Consider the following 19,575-nt stretch of genomic DNA (forward strand, 5'->3'; position numbering starts at 1 on the left):
ATTTGATTTTTTTTTGCCAATTGTAAGAAAAAAAAAAATAAATTAATATTTTCACATGATAGTTGACTATTTTGTGATTATTTATGTGAAGAATATGTGACTAAAATTCCAGAAGGATCGGACCGCACACACGGAAAAAAGTAAAAGTAGAAAAATTACGTTATATAATGTAACGTGACGCTCCATGATGAAAACTTTAAAAATTAGTTTCAGATTGTAATTATCACAGATTTTGTAAGAATTACATATTCAAATGTAAATACTACATTGAAAGCTCTGAAAATTAACATTCAAAGTTTGAATTTGGAAAAATGTTATTTCGAATTGCAATTTTTCTAGTTTTGAAAACGACAGGACACATTACTATTTATAAAGTAATTTTTCGAGTTTTCTTTTTTCCGTGCAGGTTTCGGAGAAACTGTGATGACCGTTTGTGAAAACGTTGCTTCGAGAAACACACGGTTTAAAGTACTTTAAAAAGAAAAAAATTGGTTGTTTGTAAAGTCGGTTTACGGACGATAGTTTTACGTGAGACGCTATAAAGAAACGTTGAGGAAAAATTGCATACTTTTATAAATTGAATTGAATCATTGTCACTAAATTGTCATTGTTTTGTATTTGAAAATTTAAGAATTTTAAATGTTGAAAAATTATTTCAACAAATAAAAAGTACTTATTAATACATTGTTAATTAAAAATTGATGGAATAGTTTAATAATTGATTTAATTATTTTATTTTCATTTGGTTTAATATTTTTTAACACAAAATTTTATATTATAGTAAGTAAATTAACTTTATATTCAAAAAATTTTACGCTCGTATTTTCAACATTTTACTATTTTTTTTATCAAATTATCAAAAAACCTACAATAGATTAAACAGTATTGATTGTTTTCATTAAAAAATGAAGTTTTCCATTTTTAAACCTGAACATTTTTATCAATAGCCATAGGAACCTAGAACAATTATATAATTAAAAAATCACTATCCATTAAGGTAATCATCAATGATAGTGAAAAACTTATAAGAATTATATAATTAAAAAATCATTATCCATTGGATTAATTTGTGACAGGGAAAACTGAACTTTCCATGGTCGTTATCGACCACTTTATTGACACCACGATAAATGAGGGTTTTCCCTTACCGTTCGATTTTAGACAAGTACAGTCAAAACCGTTTACAGCGACTTCGCTTAAAGCGACCTGCCGGTTATTACGACGAAATTTTCAAGTCCCGTCTCTATTACATATAAAACACTCAAGCTGAAAACTGCTTATAACAACATTGCTTATAGCGACAAATCGTTTATAGCAACTGAATTCACAGTACTCATAGTAGTAAACTCATAGCAAAATGCATCGGTTATAGCGTCTGACAAATACTTTCATTCATTTTGCAGCTTTAAATTAATGAGGATCACAATTTTCATTTTAGTTAATGGTCTTACAAGTTGTAGAAAACACTTTCGTTCGTTGGCAAAATAATTCTTTGACAATGTCAAAAAGAAAGCGGAAAGTCTTCGACATAAATGAAAAATCTCACATAATTTGGCGACTAGAAAACGGTGAAACAAATAGTAATATTGCAAAAGAATGCAATGTTTCACATTCAACAATCTCTACAATTTGGAAAAATAGAAACAAAATCAAATCTCTGTTTGAAAAAAACAACGTCAAGATTAAACGCGCTAGGACAACTGGACATGAAGACATAGACCAAGCATTATTAACGTGGTTTAAGCACCAGCGATCAAATAACATGCCAATTAGTGGTCCTATTTTGCAGGAGAAAGCCAATGATTTCGCACGATAGCTAGGAAAACAAACTTTTAATGGTTCTTCATCGTGGATACAACGATTTAGGCATCGTCATAACATTATCAGTGGTAAAATTAGTGGTGAAGAGGCTGGTGTGCCAAGTGGAACAAAAGAAGAGTGGTTATCACAAAAGTGGCCTGTTTTATGTGAAGGTTACAAACCGGAAGATATCTTCAACGCAGACGAGTTAGGATTGTTTTATAGTATGACTCCGGATAGAACACTAAAGTTTAAAGGTGAAAAATGTACTGGTGGGAAATTGGCAAAGACAAGAATAACAGTGATGGTGGCTGCGAACATGACAGGCTCGAGCAAAAAAAAGTTATTGGTAATTGGAAAATCAACAAAGCCGAGATGTTTTAAAAACGTTAATTCTTTACCTGTAGTCTACAAGAATAATACTAAATCTTGGATGACGTCTGAAATTTTTGAAAAGTGGCTACGCTCTTGGGACGCTGAACTAAAAGCCAACCAAAGAAAAATTGTTTTGATAGTCGACAACTGTCCCGCACACTGCAAAGTTGATAATTTAAAATTTATAAAACTCGTATTTTTACCACCAAACGTAACTTCCGTCTTACAGCCGATGGTCCAAGGAGTTATTAAATCTCTTAAGACACATTACAGGAAATTGCTCGTTGTGCATTTACTCCAAAGTTTCGAAAAAAATGAGCAAAAAGCTCTCACATTGCTTGATACTATTTTGATGGTATCAGAAGCTTGGAAAAATATTACCCAAAGGACTATTGCTAACTGTTTCAAACATGCTGGTTTTGTGCAGTATCCTGATGAAAGGGATGATTTTATTGAAACGAATGACGTTTTACTTCAACAATTGGGACAAGCTCTCGTACCATCTTTATCTGAGGAAGATGTACAAGAGTTCATTGAAGTAGACGATAATGTTGCTGTTTGTTCGCTAATGACGGATGAAGAAATTTTACGCCAAGTTCAAAATGACCAACCCGATGAAAGCAAAGAAGAAGAAGAACAAGAACAGGAGGAGGCTTTTATATTACCTTCGATTAATGAAGCTCTGAGTGCAATTACGGTGTTGAAAAAGTATTTTCTCGGAAACGATGAAAATATTTCGTATAATTACGATAAAACATTGAGTAACATGAACCGAGAATTACAAAATAGATATGTACAGTTTAAGTGCAAGAAACAAATGAAAGTAACTGATTATTTTCAAAAACGACCATTAACAGGAGGTCCCTTCAATGTTGTTATAAGCGGTTTTCACTGTAGTTCAGACTTGTCACCGGGCGTGCAAATCGAAAGTCCCCACTGCTGTCCCCAAAAACGAAGCGGGGTTGACAATAGGAAAGTTCGAGAACTCGGAGTCAAGAGTTATAAAAGAGCCGACAAAAGAAACATCGAGGCTTTTTGAGCCAGGCCCTGGAACAAGTAACGCTTTTTGAGCCAGCCCCTGAAACAAGTAACACCTTTTGAGCCAGTGACGCTTTGAGACAGTGAGTCAGTGTAGTGCTGTGTAATAAATTCTGTCATCGAGATTCAGGACCATCAAGAAGGAAGTCAATCTACGATCCGGAATTGGGAATCCATTACTTGGAGCCGGAAAGTTTATTCGAGACGAGAGAGAGAGACCAACTAGCCGCTGATTTCGCCCGTTTCCACCAGGACTTCACTCAACGTTTGGAGAGTTGTAAAAGTTAAGTCAGGTATTATTATTACAATTATTTCAGGCCAAGCTTGAATTTGTAAATTGAGAGGCCGAATTAACTGTAATAAAATTTTGTCAATTAATGATCGCTATTGTCTCAGATGTAACTTTTAATTTAGTAGATTCTTTTATAAGTAAATTATTCATAAACGTCAATTAATTAGTTTGTTACAAGCCTTTTAGTTATGGGAAATTATTTAGTTAAAATTAATTGATTAAGTTGAAATAATAGAAGCATTTGTGAAATTTAGATAGTCAAGGTCACTTTTGGAATATGTAGTTTGAATATTTAATGAGGCTTGTTAAATTTTTAGAATTTGAAATTTGTAATTTTGTAAAATTAATTCTAGGCCGTTGGGCTAAATTCAATTAATTTAGTAAATTTAGTGAATTAATTTATTGAGAAAACTGTTAATGAATTTAGTTGAGAAATTTTGATAATGAATTAAATTAGTGAATTTGGTATTTTGTATTAAAGAAATGTTAAGCGTAAAATTTCAGGAATTTAGAGAATTAGTAATTCGGATAAAGTGTGTATTGAGTTAGCGTCCGGTGGACGATTCTTGTATGGAATTTAGTGAGTATTTAGAAACGTTGTATAGACGCCCGAGTCGGGGGCGCAGTCGGGAATAGGTTTTAATCAGTATTCCGTCAGGTTGACGAGGGAAAATTTAGATTTTAAGGTATTCCGTCGGAGTGACGAGATAAGAATAATTGGCAAGGGCCAGCGTAGGTGAGAGGTTCTCACGATTAAGTTAGTTTAAGTTGTAAGAATAATTGGCAAGGGCCAACGTAGGTGAGAGGTTCTCACAATTAAGTTAGTTATAAGGAATTTGTTAAGTTTGTAGATTGATTGAATAAATCATTTTAATTGTTATAAATAAATTTTTCTCAGTTTTATTTACAGCCCTTCTCGGACTTCTCACGACCCTGTCTTTTCCCTTTCATGTTCCCCGGTTTCTGGGACACCGTGTCTAAAATCCCAGTGGCGCCTTTTCTAAAGAGGAAAGGGGTAGCTAACTGAACCTGGGCAAAACCCCCTGGTTACAAATTATCAATGATAATGAAAAACTAATAAGAATTTTTCAAATACAAATCATTTTACCTATGACGCATAATGAAGAAACTACACAGCAATTTGATATAAATAATCGATACTCTTCAAAATCATCTAGGGCCTAATAGAAAGTACCTGAAAATAAGAAACAATTTTATACAAAAATATTTAACAGTAAACTAGAAGGTTTTTTTTATGAAAAGCATGAGAACCATGAAATGTTACGACTACTTAAATACTTACGCTATTCCCTACGACGTATTAGAGAAACTACGTATTTCTAGTGTCCTTCAAAATTATCATCACTCTAAAAATATTTAATTTCAAGAGTAGGCAACCGTTCAAATGAATTTTGAAACCAAGGTTTAAACATGTTTTATCTTTGCGACCGGATGTTTGAACAAAATACTTCTCAGAATTTTTTTTTAAAATCAACCACCTAGAAATTCCTTGAAATGGGGTTGTCTTCGGAAAAACACGTAAGAAACAGCCTTTTGTTTCTTCCCAAAATGTGTTAATATTTGAGCATCGGTCCCTAGAAATATTTTATGTGTCTATAATTAAATATTATTTATATTTTTCGGGTGAAGTGTGTTAAGCCTACCATAGGTTTTGGGATGATACATAGCTGAGGAATGTTGAAACTTCGTCATGCAGACGATAGCTTATTGGTTGTTAATCAGCCAATGAGGTTGTTCTCCCACCCAAAAAGCTTCCTGTGGATCTTGGTCTCGGGTATATAAACTCCGTGAAATGAGACCCGCTATCACACTTCTATTGAAACTCTTGACGTTGCGCGTTGTAGTTTTGCTACGACTGTGCGACTGATAGCGAGACAAAGGAAGTGTTCACCATTTCTTCGATTTTGATACTTACAACACGGCTCTGGGCGCTGTACTACGCAGTTGAAAAGCTCTTTCATACTGTAAGTACGTGCTCTTGTATCGTGTTCGCGCGTGTTTCTGAAAAACCATCAAGAAGTTAATATCTTTGGTAAGTTTTTAGTCTTTATATTTACTTGTAGAACAATCAAACCGACTTTTTATGATTTTTTAAACATTTTTTTTTTATTTCATAGAGAAATTATTCTTCAGTGTCGTTTTTTTAATTATTACATGGATTAGTTATTTTATATGATCATTCTATAATTATATATTTATATTTTTTGTCGATTTTTTGAAATATTTTGACGGGTTTTTTCTTTCTAAACGAAATTTAAAAATTGATTCTCGCGTTGTAATTATTTTTACGGGTTTTGCGCAATTCTTTTCAGAAAAATTAATTTGATATTTTACTTTGTGTTAAGTATTTTAAAGGGATTTATAATTTATTTCTCTAGTGGTAGATAATTTGCTTACAAAAAAATTTACCAAAACAATACGATTTAAAGTATAAACTTTCAACTGACACAAAAAAAATTATATCGTGACAATTTATCGTTTTTCTAAAAAATTATATATTTAGATTTCATCAAAAAATTTTCCACGCTTTCTTCTTTCTATTCTTAAAATACTAAAATTAGCCGGTGCTTGACAATTTTTTTTATTTTTTCTGGAAAACAAATTTGGTCGAGAAAATTGTTTATAAAAAATTGCGTTTATAATTTTTGAAGAGTTTTAAAGATGAAATTGTTTAAATTCAATTCTCTTGCCATAATTACTTCGTTTAAAAAATTATAAAAATTACTACGTCTCATAATTAAAATTTTTTTTTAACTTCCCGCTAAGAAAATTGAAATTTTTTTTTTCATGAATTTAACCATTAAAAAATATAAAATTTGTTTGATGTCTGCGAAATTAACATTTGTATCATTATTTAAAGTTCGTAATTTTGAATTTTTCGACGCCAACAAAAGTTTTAATTATTACAAAGAAATTTACGCTCATACACTTTTTTTCCAAAAAATTGTATAAAAATCAACTTTACAATTTTCACATAGTAATAATTATAAATTAAAAAAATGAGAAAAATTTATAAATTCTAAGAATCCCAAGTAATCCATTTTTTTTTTTTTTTTCGAAAAACTTGATCACCAAAACTTTTGTCAAAAAACACCCAAAATAATCAATATTGAAATAACTGAATATTTTTTCTTTAAAAAAAAAAAAAAAATGAATTCTTAAATTTTTCTTCAAGCCGTGATTTTATATATTTTAAAAAATTTATCTAATTTTAAAAATCCAGATTTATAAATTTCACTCCGATCAAAAAATCAAAAAAAAAAAAAAAAATTCAAATTACGAATTTTCACACACTGATTGCAAATTTATTAACGCAAAAGAATATTAAAAACTCATTAATGTTCAAATTAATTAAAAGACTAATTAATGTTCATGAAAATTAATTAAGCAGATAGTTGATAATTTTAAAAATTTTTGTAACAAATAAATTGTGACAGCAAAAATGATGGAAAAATTGACATCCAAAATTTGGAAATTTTGAAAAACTAAAAATGCAATTTCTTAAAAATAATTTTTTGGAACAAATTTATTTGTTAAAAAAAATTACATAATTTTCAAGTAACAGCTAAATTTGATATCATTCGAACTTTAAAACTCTTAATCTCTAGCAGCTTAGTTTAAGAAGTTTTTTACTAACCTTCTTCATCCACAATTGTTTTCGTTGATTATATCTTCAAAATCTTCTTAAGAATTTCAACACTTAAAATTATCCCAACAATAAATACGAAAACTACTTTTGTATAACTTACATTCACAGTTCTCAGAATAGACGCAGTTAAACATTTTAAGGGTAGACCTCTATAGCCATGAAAGTGATGACTTAAATAACCGATAACATAGGTTCCGATGACTTGAATTCCTATAGCCCAGATTCCGATTACCAAGATTCCGATAGCCAAGATTTTTAATTACCAAGATTCCGATAGCCAAGATTTTTGATTGGATATAATCTCATTAACCCAGAATCCCGATGGAGTAAAATTCCAAATGCATCTGTGAAAAAATTTTTATTCAGATAGGTGGCGCTATTTTATTGCAGCTCATATTTTCCATAATACTTTAAGACTGTTTACATCAAACGACAGCACATTATAAGGAGTAATTTAAAAAATTTTTAAAGTTTTAAAATTTTGATTCTAATTCCGTATAGAACTAATTATATTTGTAATTAATTAATTAATTAATTTTAAATAATTAAATAGAAAGGTATAACACCAAATTAATAATGAATTTTTTTATTTTAAGATTTTTAATTATTTTAATATAAAAACTAATCACTCAAAATTTATAAAATTTTATTTTTCAAATATACCATAAAACTGCCGATTGGGTCGTTGGAGCTCGACGATGAGCCAAATTACGAAGAATTGCTCGTACAATATACCTGGGAGGCCCTCGACGAATCATTGGTCGTAAATGGCCTGTTTAGAATAGTTTTTATTAATTATTTTTATTTTTATTATATTTTAATAATGAATTCTAGTGACCTCCAGTTTAATTATTAAGATAAAATTTTAGATTGATATTTTTTTATCATCAGGTGTTTTTGGATGAAATTAAAAAAATAATATTTTATTATTAGTTATTTTATGAACTAATTAAAAAATAAAAATGTTAATAGTAGCTATGGTATATTTGAAAAATAAAATTTTATAAATTTTGAGTGATTAGTTTTTATATTAAAATAATTAAAAAATCTTAAAATAAAAAAATTCATTATTAATTTGGTGTTATACCTTTCTATTTAATTATTTAAAATTAATTAATTAATTAATTACAAATATAATTAGTTCTATACGGAATTAGAATCAAAATTTTAAAACTTTAAAAATTTTTTAAATTACTCCTTATAATGTGCTGTCGTTTGATGTAAACAGTCTTAAAGTATTATGGAAAATATGAGCTGCAATAAAATAGCGCCACCTATCTGAATAAAAATTTTTTCACAGATGCATTTGGAATTTTACTCCATCGGGATTCTGGGTTAATGGGATTATATCCAATCAAAAATCTTGGCTATCGGAATCTTGGTAATTAAAAATCTTGGCTATCGGAATCTTGGTAATTAAAAATCTTGGCTATCGGAATCTTGGTAATCGGAATCTGGGCTATAGGAATTCAAGTCATCGGAACCTATGTTATCGGTTATTTAAGTCATCACTTTCATGGCTATAGAGGTCTACCCCATTTTAAGTCGCCTCATAAAACGTAGTCCGTACTCACTCGTTACAGTCTCTTAACATTCCTCGCTCACGACAGCACAGTGTGGCCAGATCGTGCGATTTTTTTACCCCCACTTTGTACCGCTTTCAATGTAGTCAGATGAGAGTGTCCTACAAAGAGGGGGTAAGAAAAAAGCACGTTCTGGCCACACTACGGCAGCATACCACTGTCAGGAACGCTGCGCGTTCATTTGTTTACTACAAAACACAACACGCGTTTCTACGATTGCTGCCCGCGCATGCTTTACTTCTACCACTCACATTAACTTCTCCCACAGTCCGGCCGCGCTGCCGCACTATCTTCTCAACACTCGTAGCGCTCTTTAATTTTTTTGATAGCGTCAAAAGTGCCGAATTACAGAGATCAAACTTATCGACTGCTGGTAATGTAGGTTACATGATTATTTTCTATACGAAGTTCAATTTTCTATCACTGAACCGTACAAACTGAGTTTCGTGTAATAAAGATGTAGACGAGACCGCAAAATAACGTTTCGGAGTTTCATTGTTTATATTTTAATTTACCGTAAATTTTATGTTGCAGAAAAATGAACGGCTTTTATCTCGAGCCAGTCGGTTCTCACAACGGTATCCCCTTACCCGATTTCAGAGGGGTAAGTCATACAAGACCCTGTCAACGAGTTTTTAATTGTGTTGTTTTGTACTTTGTTGACATGAATTTTTTTTATAAAACTGAAGTTAGCGGTCAGCTGTTAATTTAAAAAATTTTTTTAACAAATTGATTACAGTAAAAAAATGCTTCTAAAATTTTTCACTTGTAATTTTTATTAATTTTCACATGTGAAACTTTTAATTGATTTTTTTTTAATAATTTAATTGCTATAAAATTCTAAAAAGATTTTCAATATCCGTCAACTTCAGTGTTACATTTTTTTCTTCATATCATTAAATTTAAATTGTTCCCTTTTTAAACTAATAATTGCATGTTTAATTATTGTCAATTAAATTCACTAATTATTCGAAATTTTTTCTAGTATACGTGTGGACGACAGCGAACAAACGATATCATGATGAACAGTGTTACAGTTTCGAGGGAGCACTGCACTTTCACGGTTTCACAAAACCATTTTCAAGTTTACGACCTTCAGGTAAATTTTATTTATTGTTTATTTTTTTAAAATAATTCAAATTTAATTAATTGTTTTTTTTTCCTTTTTTTTAATGGCTTTTAAAAAAAAATTATTTTTATTTATATTATATATATATATATATATATATATATATATATATATATATATATATATATATATTATTATTATTATTATTATTATTATTATTATTATTATTATTATTATTATTATTATTATTATTATTATTATTATTATTATTATTATTATTATTATATATATTTAATTTACAAGCATGTATATAATAATCAATTTTTAATAATTTAAAGTTCTTTAATTTTAAATGAGCAAATAAAATAATTTTTTAAAATTATTCTTTAAGTAACAGATATTCGAAAAAAAAATTTTTTTGATTTGAAAAGAATTAGCAAAAAATATTTATAAATTACTAATTAAATTAAATATTATTTACAATAATAATTATATAAAAACCGAAATTTTTTAAGTGTTTTTATATTTTTTAAAAGTTTCAAACTTTTATAAAATTGGAGTAATCTCATAAAGTATAAAATTTGTGTAATCTGATTGTAATATTTAATTATAAAAATTCGGAATAAGTCGTATAATCGAATCCTTCTTTTAATCTCTTCGAAAATATTTCATTTTTAATAATATATTTTTAAGAGCAATGAATACTGTTAAAGATCAAAAGTAATTTTTATTGATTAATTTGTTTATTTTTCAGAGTGCTAATGGTACGTACATCAATGGACAAAGAGTTCAACCTAAAGTGTTCCATACTGTCCGCATCGGAAATGTTCTTGGGATTTCTTGTCACAAAACGGAAGATAATGAGTTCGAAGAAAACGAAACACGCTTTGTCTATCGACTAAGGAGACTAGTAAATTTTTTTTTATACGTACATTATAATTTAAAATAATTTTACATTTCAATTTTTAGTTGGAGTGAGAAGCGTTAAAATATAATTTCTACTGTAAAAAAAATGTTGTTCTTTCAATTTGCATCAACTTATTGATAAAGGAATTAAAGTTATTTATGTAAAATATATAAAAGATTTAATATTATAAATATTTAGAAATTAATCAAGAAAAATTTTTATGAATAATACACTCTTTTTGATAATGATTTAAAATTTGGTAAATATTTGCAAGTGGGGTCAACCATTTTAATTTATATTTTTTTGAACAAAATTTCTATTTGATTTTATTGATATATTTTTTTTAAATACAAAAAAAATGAACAATTAAAACAAAAAGTTGTAAAATTTTAACAAATTTTACAAATAAAAAAAAAAATTTATGCATTTTTTTAGAAAATTGTGATATTATTTTTTTTTTAATTGTTTAAATTATTTAAATCTATTAAATTATTAATTTATTAAATTTTATTTAAATTAATAAAATTAAAAAAAATTTTTTTAATTGTTTAAATTTTTTATCATAAATGCGCCATAAAAACAAGTAGAACAAAATAAAATTAAAAAATGTTAATTTTTCATCTAGTTATGTCCCAAAATGAGGTTGATCCCACTTGCAAATAATTACCGAAATTTTTTCAAAAAAATTTTTTTTTATAAAGAATGTAAATATTCCTAAGATTTAAAAAATAAATTCAAACATAAATTTTAATTTTTTCAGCCTGTAGATTATTCAAAACAAAATGATCACGGAAATTTGAAGGAAGAAGTGGGAGAAAAAAGAAAATCAAACGGAGTATCTCCTGTGCCATGTAAAGTTCCCCGATTAGAAAATGTTGAAGATGGTTATGTATCAGATGGTATAATTCTTTTTAAAAAAACGTAATCATAATTTCATTGAATAACAAAGCTATAATTCAAAAATAATCTTCAATTTTAGATGACTGTATTATGATTGAAGACGACCCTATTCCAAACGTACAACCAGAACTAAGGTTGCCTATCGTACACCCGTCTACTTCAGCTGCACAAGTTGGCCAAGAAAATAGTCTAATAAAATACGAGCTGGATATACCAGAAGAAGAAGAAGAAGAAGTAGAGGAAAATTCAGTAATTAATAATAGACCGGATCCACAAAATTCAGCTCAAACTTCGAATCCTTCTACGAATCCTATAGTCAACGGCTCAACGTCTCATAATGAACAATTGAGTCTTGCTTCGAGGTCATCGTCGTTGCTTAACGATGAAGCTAATTCCAATGATATATTCAGCGATTCACCTGTATCGAGCCCCAAAATTGCTGCCAAAAATATAGATGAATCGGTTGTCGTGAAAAAAGAGCTGAAAGTTGAAAAAGATACGGATGAGCCCGTCGATGTGAATCAAACTGATAATGACGACGTGGTCATATTTCCAGCTTCTCAACTTTTTGATGATGAGGAGGCCGCCAATGATGATAATAATGCCACTGCCGATGCCGCACCAGTTTCTTCAATAATTAAAGAAGAATGCGATCTTGGAACAGACAACATCGACTGCTACAATGGTTCGTCGACCGAAGAAGTTGAAGAGTCTGAGTATCCTGTCATCGTTCTATCTGATGACGATGATGAGTATGACTCTACCAGAGACCCGTGGCTGATGAAACTGTCGGGTAGTCAGTTGGAAAGCCGCAGTAGCAGTGAAATTGAGTCACTGAAAATTAAGGAAGAGCCTATCGATCAAAATGATGACAAAGAAGATGAAATCGTCAATGGATTGCTCGATTCGTTGGAAAAAGAAGAATTTCTGATAGAAACAGAAGACACTGAGATGTCAGACGGAGTAATTGCTTCCGAGGATATGATTACTGACGAAATTGAGGATGTTAAAGAACCGGTGAAACTAACTGAAGCTGTAGCTGCTGTTGCAATCCCTGAATCTGTTAAGGAAAAAGATGTCAAGAAAGGGAAAAAGGATAAAAAAAATAAAATTCCAGAGGATCGCCGCAAGGAAAGTCACAGTAAGCCTAAAGATAAATCAAAAAGTCGGAAATCGGAGAGAGATAGTAGCTCTAAAGATCTGTCGAAACAACTAATCGATGCTTATGAATTCAGAACTTCATTCGAAGAACCTAAACTTGCGCCGTATCAGAGCACGAAAAAAGTCGATGAGACTAAAAAGATTAAAAAAATTATTATCAGAAGCAACGTCGAATTCACAACTCCGATTGTCAAGTCTATTATCGCTGACGAAATGTCTAGGCCGTCTAAAGAGTCTAAGGTTGATAAAAATGAAAAACCAGTTGAGAAAGATGAAAAAGAAGAACCTAAAAACAAGGGTGCGATTAAAAAACATAAGGTTGTTCAAGAAGAGTCGAAAGATCAAGTAAGAGTTGAAGAGAAAATTAAACGAGCGGAAAAAGACAAACCGAAAAATAAAAAGAAAAATAAATATCAAAAAAAAGAAAATAAGAAGAAGGAAGAAAAAGCGGCACATATTCCGTTTGAAGAAGCTCTGTTGGAGAGTGATAAGAATATTATTGACGACAAGAAGAAAATTAAGAAGAGAAAGACTTCTCAAGAGTCTTCTGAAGAACGAAAGAGTGATAAACCTGTAGCTTCGACTTCTGCTGCCGCAGAAACACTTTCGAAAGAGCCTGTCAAAGCTGAAACCGAAACTAAGATTTTGGTGATTGACGGAAGAAGAGTTTCTATTTCAAAAAAAGTTGAGAAGAAAATCAAGACTATTGAGCCGCCGATATTTACTCGGGGAGGACGGCATGGAGTTAGTGCTACTCTTAGTGCTTCTGATGTCGCTTTAAACACTCCAAAAGCTTCTGACGAAGCTGGTTCGAGTCCACCAACTGGTACTGACAATCAAGAAGAAGATTACAACTCAGATCTCTTCTCGAAACCCACAAAGTTGGCTAATTCTTCCAAGTCCGACAACCCAATCGAGAAACAGAAAGATCGTCTGAGAAAATCGCTTCGTGAGAAGGAAATTCGTGATAATGCTGGATCTATCCATAAAGCAATCAATAAGCGACATAATAAAGAATTATTACAAGATCGTAAGGAAAAATTGAAACAATTAACAGAGAAGCCGAAGGGTAATGGCGACAACACTGCTACCAAAAGAGTCAGTAAAGCTGTAGCTAAGGTTTCTAGAAATCGCGGAATGTTCCTCGTCCCAGAGGGGGTAAATCTCGATGATTCAAAAGACGATGATGCTGCTAAAAAAGAACCAGTGAAGATTAACAATGTCTCGGTTTTCGATTTGCATGCAGAAGGTATTAAAAATAATCAAGTAAATGCTAATTCAACGGCTGTTGACGATCTTTCCGATGTTATTTCCACAAATTCTTGTCCTGGATACCCCGAGCCTCCGCCGCAGGAAGACAAAGACACTGACTCAGATAGCAGTCACGATATGAATGCTATTGCGGATCCAGGTTTCAGCAATGACATCGACATGGAAGATACTTTAAAGGTTTATATTGACACTCCAACAACTAGCAATGGAAGATCTGCTAGTTCAAGCCCTAATGACTACTCACCACCAAAGATAAATTATTCTCGACAAATTAGAAAGGTTTCTCCAGAGCCTTGTATTCCACAAATTAACCAAGTCTTCTCTAGACCATCAGCAGCTTCTCGTCCATCGAATTCGTCTTTCCATCAATCAAGCCGGATAATTCGTGGTATTTTGAAGAAAACACCAGAAAGAGGAGAAGCCAATTACGTACCAAATGGTATTTCTAGTAATAATCTTCCACAAATCGGTAAACCGAAAAAGAGAATAAGATTCGCAACAACGCCTCCAGTAGTTCACTTAATCGACATTTTACCAGGAAATAAATTGATACGAAAATGTATTCAAAAAGACGCTGCTATGCCAAAGACCGTGGTAGTCCAAAACACGCTGCCGGGTGATCCATCAATGTACTTACCGAATTTGTCAACTATCACGACTCCGAAAGCGCTACCAGCACCGCCTTCTGCTTCAGCGCCTGTTCATCAGAACCAGAACGCATCAACTTTGAAGCATATTGTTACAAATACATTCAACGAACCAAGACGAATTTCAGGTCCGCAACTCGACGAATTTCTTCTAAGGATCTTTGACTGGAACCCGCAATGGCTGGACCCCAAAGCCTACGATCAAAAGTCCCAGAAAAACTTACCGATTGTCCCCGAAGGACAAATTCCTCACTTGTCTTCTTACGCTAATTACAGCGATTATTATAGCATTATGGCCGACCTGATGTTGCTGGAGATGTGGGCTGGTATTGTCAAGGAAGCTAACGACCGGGAATTCATGAAAGCACGTCGGAATATGCAAGCGGTGATCGGACAAAACTCGATTACTCAAACTCCTATCCGCTCGACCAATCACACGCTTACAGTATTCACAGCCGACATTTTGTGTAGTAAATCACAAATTGATTTGCGGCAGCATGCGACACCTGGAGAACTGGTTATGCTGGAACTGCCGATCGTCGTCGAGAAAGAGATTCACTTTCGACCTATTTTCGCTTACGTAAAAGATAGCCATAAAACTGTGATAACACCATCTAGTACCCCCTACAACAAGTACCTGCAAAACACAGTGCCGAACCCTTATGCAGTTGTAACTTTGACTTGCACGACCAAGTCTTTACCTCTGAACATAAAGTTCAACCGAGTTCTTAGGATGAAAACCAGATACTACATGCGTCCACATCTGAGAATGGTCCAAGCTATTTTACATCTTCCTTCGAATCCGCTTCTTCATCATATTATTCAGCCAGATGTCAAAAAAGAATGCTACGAGTTAACGAAAGATACCAATTTCAAAAATTACAAGTTCGTTACAGGTGATGCGTTAAATGAAAGACAGATGGTTGCAGTTTTGTCTATAACTAATGCTGTTCTTGAAAAAAAACCCAAGATCTGTTTGGTTGAAGGCCCACCAGGAACCGGAAAGTCCAGAGTTATTGTCAATCTCATCACTGAAATTATGTACGGACAAAATCGGTACGCAAATAATGACAGACGAAGGATTCTTGTCTGCGCGCCATCCAACGCGGCTGTTGATGAAATAACCATGAGACTTTTGGAGATTAGAGCTAAATTCCAAAGAGAAAACTCTCATGATTCGTTCAGGCTGGTGAGAGTCGGCAACGCTAAAATGATGCATCCTCGGGTCAAAGAGGTCTCGCTGACTAACCTCGTTGAACGTGCTTGGGCAGCCAAAGAACCCGGTGACGTCAGTGCTGACAACGAGATAAATCGACTTCGGCTAAATATTTTAGGATTAAAAGCTTCTATGGAAAATTCGAGGGAGCCAATTCCGGAGGGTGATTCACTTAAGTTCAAGAAGAGATTGGAAGATTGGACTACTCAACTTGCACTACTGCAATCCTCCAAGCAGGTGAGATATCATAACAGCGGAAAGTGGGCAAGCTTGGAGAACAAACTTTTATCTACAGCGGATATTATTACTTGCACATTGTCGTCTTGTTACACTCAACCGATGGAGTTAGCGTTTGGAAACAGAAGTTCCAAGAAGATAAGTGTCTGTATTGTTGATGAAGCGACGCAGAGTACCGAGCCGGAGACTTTGATTCCGCTGATGCTTGGTGTTATCAAGTTGATCCTTGTTGGAGATCCCCAGCAGTTGCCGGCAACTGTTTTGTCTTCTAGAGCTAAGGAGCTTAATTATGACAAATCTTTGTTTTCGAGAATTCATGACAAATTTATGAGTGAATTGGAGAACCCCATTATATCGCTGAACACTCAGTATCGAATGGCCCATCCGATTGTTTACTGGCCGAATAGATTCTTCTATAGCCATCAGCTGCATTCATCTATTAAGTCAATAGTGTGGCCTTATTCACCGTACAAAATTTTCAACCTGACGTCTGTTCAGGACAATAATCAATTCTCGAATTCGGACGAGGCCACTTACGTAGTTAATATGATCCACGCTATAGTCATTGGTGCCAACTTGGACAATGTGGAAGGAATTATTCGAATTGGAGTTATTACGCCATACCAGGACCAAAGGAAAATAATTCAACGAAAAATGGAGGAAAAGTTAGTATTTACTTTTTAATGTTAAGAATTTTATTAATTGTTTTTTTTTTATTAATATATTTTTTATTTGCTGCAGATTTGCCACAGTACCTGATAGAATTAAAAATAGATTTACAAGACAAGTAAGCACTGTTGATGGCTTCCAAGGGCAAGAAAGGGAAATTATTATCATGTCATGTGTCAGGAGCAACGGAATTGGATTTTTGACTGACAGGCAGCGACTTTGTGTTGCATTGACGCGTGCTAAATATTCACTGTTTCTTTGTGGAAATTTCAAAACATTTGAAGTAAGTTTCAAATTTTTTTTTTGTTATTTATTATCTACAATATACTTGAAAAAATAACAAGTGTTGTATTAAGAAATTATACTGTCGAAAATTTTCAAAAATTTTATTATTTAGTCACCTTCTTGTTGCAAAAAAAGTTTTCTGAATTTGAAAAAAAAAATTTTGGGTGAAAATTCTCAATTATATCGTATTTTTTTTTCTCCTAAATAAAAAAAATTTTTGTTAATTTTTTACAAGTGGGTTCTACCATTTTAATTTTCATTTTTTTGAACGAAATTTTTTTTTGAAAATTTTGATATATTTTTTTTTTCAAATACATAAAAAGGCGCGTAGTAGCCTATCGGATCCGGCCCTTGCTTTCCAAAATGCATTGGACCGGGTTCGAGTCCGGCGTATCTCAATAAATATTTTCAATATTTAAGTGTATTATTCTGCTGAGCCCAAAAAGATGAAACAAGTTCCAGTCTCAAAAAAGTTTACCCCCTACCGTAGTCGCTCATGACCTTAGTAGTTTATGCGACTTTAAAACAAACAAAAAAAAATACATAAAATAATAATTAAAAAAAAAAAAAAAAAGTTGATTATCACAATTTTAACAAATTTTGAAAAAAAACTTATAAATTTTTACTACCCCTAACTCCTTAATTCCTTAGTACAACATTGTTCATTTTTTTTTTCAAAAGAAATTTTTTCTCTCAGTATATTTTAGAGTAATTTTTATTTTTAAGAATTCAATTTACAGTAGAATTTAATTGAAAAAAATGCATCAATTATTTTTTGAAATAATTGTTTATAAATTGCTTATTGAAAATTTTTTATTTTACAGAGAGATGACACATGGGGTGCGCTGATAAAAGATGCTCGATCACGGAACTTTTATATTAATACTGACCATAGAACTGATCAAGAACGGATCAAACAAAATATTATTAAACTAGCCTTTATGAAATGAACAAATATATGAAATATATTTATATAAGAAATTTTATCATAAGTTATCATAAGTCAAAAGAAGCTACTACTGTTAAGCCGTTTAATAGTTGTGATAGGTTAAACTAAAAAGTTGAATTAAATTCTTTAAAATATGTTAAAATATCAATTACTATGTAATGTATTATAATGTTAGTTTTAATTTTTCCGTAATTTTGTTATTTTTATATCTATTTTTTATTTATTATTTATATATATATATATATATATATATATATATATATATATATATATATATATATATATATATATATATATTTGTTTACCATATTAGTGAATAAAAAAAAAACAATCAAAAGGAAAAAAATGTATACTTCATATTACAACCTATGTGTATTTTAATTTTAATTACAAAATGCACCTGGCAAGCCAGTTTAGTACTCTCATATAATTTTCACTCTATTCACACACTCATTAAAAAATATTCACACAATCACAATATATTTTTTTTATATAAAACTAAAATACAATAACAAATTTACGATTAAATATATTTACAAGCTCTTAACATTAAATATCGTAACAAGGCAGTTATTTTTATATTCATTATTTTTTAGTCTGTCTCTTATAAAATATTTATTGCTTCAACAATCATTCTTTGTGAAAAACTATTTGTATATTTATATATAATTATTAATTTCAAAATTATTATTTTAAATAGTCTTATAGTACAAAAGCAATGAGCATTTATAAAATAGATATTTGTATATAAAACTGCCGTTAGATAAAAAATAAATATTAATGACTCATGATTTCCATGAAATCAATTATTTTATACATTGTACATAGTTAAAAAAATTAATTAATTAAATTAAATACTTAAATTATAATTATTTTTAAATTAAATAATATAATTATCGTTTACATCAAAATAGACGTAAGCAAATAAGTTTTCTACAATTTTTTATACTACAAATCTTATAAATATATCAAAATATATAATATTTCTTTGCATTTCTACATCACGTATAATTTACAGACTTATTCATTATATTTATATGAATCTAAAAAATATAATAAATCTGTTAGTTGTGCGTAAACTCAAAATAAAAAATGTAAATTGTAATATAAATAAAAATGTTTAAAGAGTGTTGAATCAATGACGCCGAAGCTGAAATAAGTTTTGGTGTTTTCTTGGTGGGTGTCAAAGCATTACCCGGCATAGAATGTGTCGTTATTCGCATTATTGGGTCATGCGGATTTGGCTTCAATGGCGTTGGCGCGGGGCTAGGCGAGTTACCGTAGCATTGTCCTGTGAAATAATTTAATTATTAATTAATTATTTATTATACATATAATTAAGGAAATAAGGGTCATTTTGTCTTCGGCATATTTATATAACTAGCTATTACCCGCCCGCTTCGCTAGGTATTTTATAGAATTGTATTTGTAGATGTAAATTTTAAATTTAATTAGAGTATTATTTTGATTTTCACAAATTCCAAATTTTATCGAATTAGCATATA

General features: G+C 31.0%; 2 protein-coding genes and 1 long non-coding RNA gene across 5 annotated transcripts in view; 1 reads left to right on the forward strand and 2 right to left on the reverse strand.

Moving 5' to 3' along the window:
- Positions 1-793: 793 nt before the first annotated feature.
- On the reverse strand, positions 794-7,738 carry LOC141527067 (uncharacterized). Its single transcript, XR_012479132.1, has 5 exons — positions 7,164-7,738; positions 5,170-5,527; positions 4,809-5,100; positions 4,614-4,700; positions 794-957 (listed from the first exon to the last, which is right to left on the reverse strand). It is a non-coding gene; the product is annotated as an uncharacterized LOC141527067 (long non-coding RNA).
- Positions 5,421-18,284, forward strand: Setx (probable helicase senataxin). Of its 3 annotated transcripts, none has more exons than XM_074242323.1 (8): positions 5,421-5,558; positions 9,293-9,362; positions 9,744-9,857; positions 10,582-10,737; positions 11,495-11,633; positions 11,714-16,832; positions 16,909-17,119; positions 17,946-18,284. In XM_074242323.1, the coding sequence occupies exons 2-8, from the start codon at positions 9,297-9,299 to the stop codon at positions 18,069-18,071; spliced, it is 5,931 nt and encodes a 1,976-aa protein (XP_074098424.1). In that variant the 5' UTR covers positions 5,421-5,558; positions 9,293-9,296; the 3' UTR covers positions 18,072-18,284. The 3 variants fall into 3 exon arrangements, with proteins under 3 accessions (XP_074098424.1, XP_074098426.1, XP_074098425.1); XM_074242325.1 differs by having other exon boundaries at positions 11,495-11,618; XM_074242324.1 differs by lacking the exon at positions 5,421-5,558 and having other exon boundaries at positions 9,205-9,362.
- A 139-nt stretch (positions 18,285-18,423) lies between these two features.
- LOC141526995 (uncharacterized) overlaps positions 18,424-19,575 on the reverse strand; it is a 55,115-nt gene continuing 53,963 nt past the window's right edge. Inside the window, exon 12 of the mRNA XM_074242208.1 lies at positions 18,424-19,361. Within this exon, the coding sequence (XP_074098309.1) occupies positions 19,135-19,361 (227 nt within the window). The 3' untranslated portion in view covers positions 18,424-19,134. The remainder of the gene's footprint in view (positions 19,362-19,575) is intronic.

This window comes from Cotesia typhae, unplaced genomic scaffold (assembly GCF_013202065.1).
Source record: "Cotesia typhae breed Kobodo isofemale line unplaced genomic scaffold, CoteBio_Ctyphae contig_4, whole genome shotgun sequence".
Classification (NCBI taxonomy): domain Eukaryota; kingdom Metazoa; phylum Arthropoda; class Insecta; order Hymenoptera; family Braconidae; genus Cotesia; species Cotesia typhae.